Source organism: Jatropha curcas, chromosome 7 (genome assembly GCF_041381405.1).
Source record: "Jatropha curcas cultivar XTBG-Jc1 chromosome 7, XTBG_Jcur_1.0, whole genome shotgun sequence".
NCBI classification, from domain to species: Eukaryota; Viridiplantae; Streptophyta; class Magnoliopsida; order Malpighiales; family Euphorbiaceae; genus Jatropha; species Jatropha curcas.
In genome coordinates, this window is record NC_143157.1 from 51092 (window position 1) to 55773 (window position 4682).

Sequence of the window (4682 nt, forward strand, 5' to 3'; positions counted from 1 at the left end):
AAATGTCTTTTAATTTTATTTAATATTTAACAAAAAATATCATAATATGAATTTTTTATTCCAATATATACCCTTCAAGTAGCGGTTTTTTTGCCTGTTATAAAGGAGTAAAATGCATTTCCATCTAAATTAAGAGTTAAAAAAAATTACAATATAAAGTTTTATTCTAAAAAATACCCTTCAAATTGCTGTTTTTTAACCGTTGTAGTTGTAAGGGAGAAAAAATATCTTTTTATTTTTATTTAAGAGTCAAAAATAAATTTTAAATAAATATTGTTTAATTCATATGTAAAAAATATATATTATAAGCGATAAAATATTTAAATTAAAAAAATTTAAATGAGGATTTTTTTTTTCGCTTTTTCAACTTATAATTTATAAATTATATTTATACTAATAAATTTTAAGATCATAGTAAAGTTACTGCATTTAATGATGAAAATAAAATTAATGTAGCAATTAAAAATCATGTGTGAAGTTCTTCTAAAAAAAAAAAAAAATCATGTGTGAAATGTGATTTTTTTTTTTTAACGGTTTCAAAACTAAAACCCCCGGTTTCAAAACCAAAACCGGCGGTTTCAAAACCAAAAACCGTCAATTTTCGTTACGATTGGAACCTTGAAACATTGATCACGGTTCTATTTCGATTCGGTTTTAGTTTGGAATCGAACCGTGGTCATGTCTAGCTGAATTGAAATAATATAATTTGGTTCAGTTTTTAAAATGGTTTATACATAACACTAAAATCATACTCTTTCCATCCCATTTTATTTATATGGTTCGACAAAACACGTATATTAAGAATTTAGTCAATAAAAGCTATTTTATCTTTTTTTTTTACCCTTTAACTCATTGAAGATATTAAAAAAATCTATCATTAATGAATGATCACAAATGTTATTATGAGAAAAATAATTATTTACATATCTAAATTTAGAACCCTACAAACATTTTGAAACATCTAAAAAAAAAATAACAAGCAAACAAAATGAGAGTGATGGAGTATATATTGATTTAAAAACTAAACAAGAAACTTTTTATTTTTTTTGAGGGGATATACAAAAGACATTTTAATGCCGTTGAAAGTTACAAACTTATATATAACTAATTAATTAAGTAAATAATATTCAGAAAATAATAAATTTCTCAAAGTAAATTAAGTTAAAGACTAAAGAAAACTATTTTATAATTTTGTAGATTATATTTGGTATAAAGTTTAGTTACTATATTATATACTATTATATGTATGGTCTACGGTTCGGTTTGGATTATTCAAATAAAAAATTGAACCGGAACTGTAAACTTTTTTTTTTTTTCAAAATTTATAAACGAAACTGTTTTTTCATGGTAAACAAATTGAACTTAACCGCTGAATTTGGTTTGGCGGTTTTACAATGAATATTGAACATCCCTAAGAGAGAGTGAGATATAGATGAATTAGGATTTAATATGTGAATAAATACATTATTAAATAACCTAGGAATTCTATTTTGAATCCGTGTATATATTAGCATACGTAGTGATAAAGTATAATTTAATTGGTCTTCTTAATATAAACTTATATGAAGAGTACGATGAGAATTTACGAGTTCAAGTCCTCGTGGCCACAATTTATGACTCCTAATGAACCAAACAAATATATATATAATCACATGTATATAAATTCACAATATTTAACTCAGTGGTTTAAATGAAAATAGAAATAAATAACCAGAGAGCAGAAATAAATTAAGAATAATACAAAGGCTTTGCTAGAGTCAATTAGAGAATAAAAATAGCGTGCGTTTTTGAATAGGAATGGGACAAGTGTGAGGAAGAGCAAAATGGAAGGATAAAGAAAATGAGAAATTTGTGGGGCTCAAATGGTTACTATGCTTCCATGAAAGAGGATCCTTTGATATATAAATGGAGAATGGGAGCATTAGGAACGCAGAAAAAAGCAAAACATGATCTTCTTCCATTGAAGAAAGAAAAAAAAATTATCAGAAAAAGCTAATAAATAAAGTAGGAAAAAATAAAAAAAAAAAGTAGAATATACCAATATTAAAAAAAATGGGTGGCATTATAAAAGTTCTATTAGTATGCCTGGTTGCAGGAGCGATGTTGGGTGTAGAAGGTGAAGATCCTTATTTGTTCTTCGAATGGAATATCACCTATGGTACCATCTCTCCTTTGGGAGTTCCCCAGCAAGCAATTCTGATCAACAATGAATTTCCTGGACCCAACATCAACTCTACGACTAACAACAATGTTGTTGTCAATGTCTTCAACAACATTGACGAGCCATTCCTTCTCACATGGTAAATTAATTTTTATTTTTCATTACATATGTATATATATTTAAATTTTTCATTTCATATTCAATTGATGAATATGCATTTTTGTTGTATATAGGAGCGGAATCCAACAGAGAAAAAATTCTTGGCAAGAAGGAATGCTCGGAACGAACTGCCCCATCCAACCTGGAACCAATCACACCTATCATTTCCAAGTCAAGGATCAGATTGGAAGCTTCATCTACTACCCAAGCACAGCCATGCACAGGGCATCCGGTGCTTTTGGCGGTCTCCGTATTAACAGTCGTTTGCTCATCCCTGTCCCTTATGCTCCACCTGAAGATGACTACACCGTCATTATTAATGACTGGTACACTAAGGACCATAAAGCTCTAAGGAGTTTCTTGGACGAGGGACGTGTTCTGGGAAGACCTGACGGTGTTCTAATCAACGGTAAAAATGCCAAAGGCGATGGTAAAGACGAACCTCTCTTCGAAATGAAACCTGAAAAGGTGTACAAGTACAGGATTTGCAATGCTGGGCTTAAGGCATCGTTAAACTTTAGAATCCAAGGACACACAATGATGCTCGTAGAAATGGAGGGATCCCACACGGTGCAAAATGTGTACGAGTCTCTTGATGTTCATGTTGGCCAATGCTTTAGCGTGCTTGTTACAGCCGATAAGGAACCCAAGGACTATTACATGGTGGCTTCCACCCGATTCCTTAAAACAGTCTTAACTGCAAAAGGCATTATAAGATATACCAATGGCAAGGGCCCAGCATCACCTGAACTCCCAGAAGCTCCCGTTGGATGGGCATGGTCTTTGAATCAATTCCGTTCTTTCAGATGGAATCTCACAGCAAGTGCTGCCAGGCCAAATCCTCAGGGCTCATTCCATTACGGATCTATCAACATTACTCGCACTATCAAATTTATCAGCCAAGCCACCAAGGCAGGCGGCAAGCTTCGTTACGCCGTTAATGGTGTTTCTCACACTAATCCTGAAACCCCACTAAAGCTTGCTGAATATTTTGGCATCGCAGACAAAGTTTTCAAGTACGACACCATTAAGGACGACCCACCAGCTAAAGTTGAAGAGGCTACCCTAGCGCCTAATGTGATGAACATGACCTTCCGTGATTTTGTGGAGATCATCTTTGAGAACCCTGAGAAGACTATTCAGTCATGGCATTTGGATGGTTATTCTTTCTTCGCAGTCGCAGTAGAGCCTGGCACCTGGACTCCTGAGAAAAGGAACAACTACAATCTTCTTGATGCAGTGAGCAGGCACACTGTGCAAGTATATCCCAAATCTTGGGCAGCCATTCTTTTGACATTTGATAACGCTGGAATGTGGAACATAAGGTCTGAGATATGGGAGAAGACTTATCTGGGCCAACAGCTTTACGCTAGCGTTCTTTCTCCTGCACGCTCTCTTAGGGACGAGTACAATATCCCAGACAATGCTTTGCTCTGCGGGCTCGTGAAAGACTTGCCCAAGCCTCCACCTTACGTCATCTAACCAGCTTAAGATCTAATTATTCCATACCTCTTTGACAGAGAAGAGTTACAAGTTGTGGAAGCAAATTCATAGATGCAGTAGGTGATTCTACATAATAACTGGGTTGGAGTCTGTTGCCTTATTCAATTGTGTTCGTCGGTATAAACCCCTTTCAAAATGCCATCTCATTTTTGTTTTCTTTTTTAATTCTTTCATATTGAAATTTACAATATTTCATTTCTTGTAATGAAACATGTAGCCACATTTGGATGGATCAGTTTTTATTTTTATGTAATCTATAAATTTATTAAAACTCCCTAAGACAGTGTAAAGAATGAAGATTTTCTTTATCCGTATAGAAGAAGTTTGTATTGAAACTTAGATTAACACTATTTAAATATAAGTCGGTAGATTTAAAAATATTTAAATTACCTTTTACTTTTAAAACCAATTTATTTTTTAAAAAGCAAAATTCAGTTTTATTCATTTGTTATGATTATTTTTGAGATTAAAAAAACATACACTATATTAATTATTTTTAACAAATAATAAGAGCATAAAATTAGAGAAATAAATTAAAAATTTCAATACCCATACATAATTTTCTTTTGCCCATGTATTAGATTTAGATTATTTAAATATTAATTTTATGTATCTAATAAAAATTTCACTTCAACCTTTTTAAAAAGTAAAAACAAAACTTCAAGATATTAGTTCCTACTTCAAAATAAATTAATTAAAAACTAACAAATAATCAATTTTTCTTTATAATACCAAATTTGCTTTCGATTTATGAAAAATTGTATGTTTCGAAAATTTCAATTAACTTTGTAAATATATCTTAAATATTATATATTTCATTATTTTACTAAAATAATAGTTGTCATCATATTATAATTTC

At 31.4% G+C, this 4682-nt stretch overlaps 1 protein-coding gene across 1 annotated transcript; it reads left to right on the plus strand.

The window, feature by feature from the left end:
- Positions 1-1916: 1916 nt before the first annotated feature.
- LOC105641022 (L-ascorbate oxidase homolog) lies at positions 1917-4102 on the plus strand. Its single transcript, XM_012225468.4, has 2 exons — positions 1917-2300; positions 2395-4102. The coding sequence occupies exons 1-2, from the start codon at positions 2053-2055 to the stop codon at positions 3800-3802; spliced, it is 1656 nt and encodes a 551-aa protein (XP_012080858.1). The 5' UTR covers positions 1917-2052; the 3' UTR covers positions 3803-4102.
- Positions 4103-4682: the final 580 nt, after the last annotated feature.

Excerpts from the sequence above, each read along its gene's own strand:
- LOC105641022 (XM_012225468.4), top strand. The coding sequence starts at position 2,053 with ATGGGTGGCATTATAAAAGTTCTATTAGTATGCCTGGTTGCAGGAGCG. Across the intron at positions 2,301-2,394 it reads GAGCCATTCCTTCTCACATG|GAGCGGAATCCAACAGAGAA; the intron begins GTAAATTAATTT and ends TGTTGTATATAG.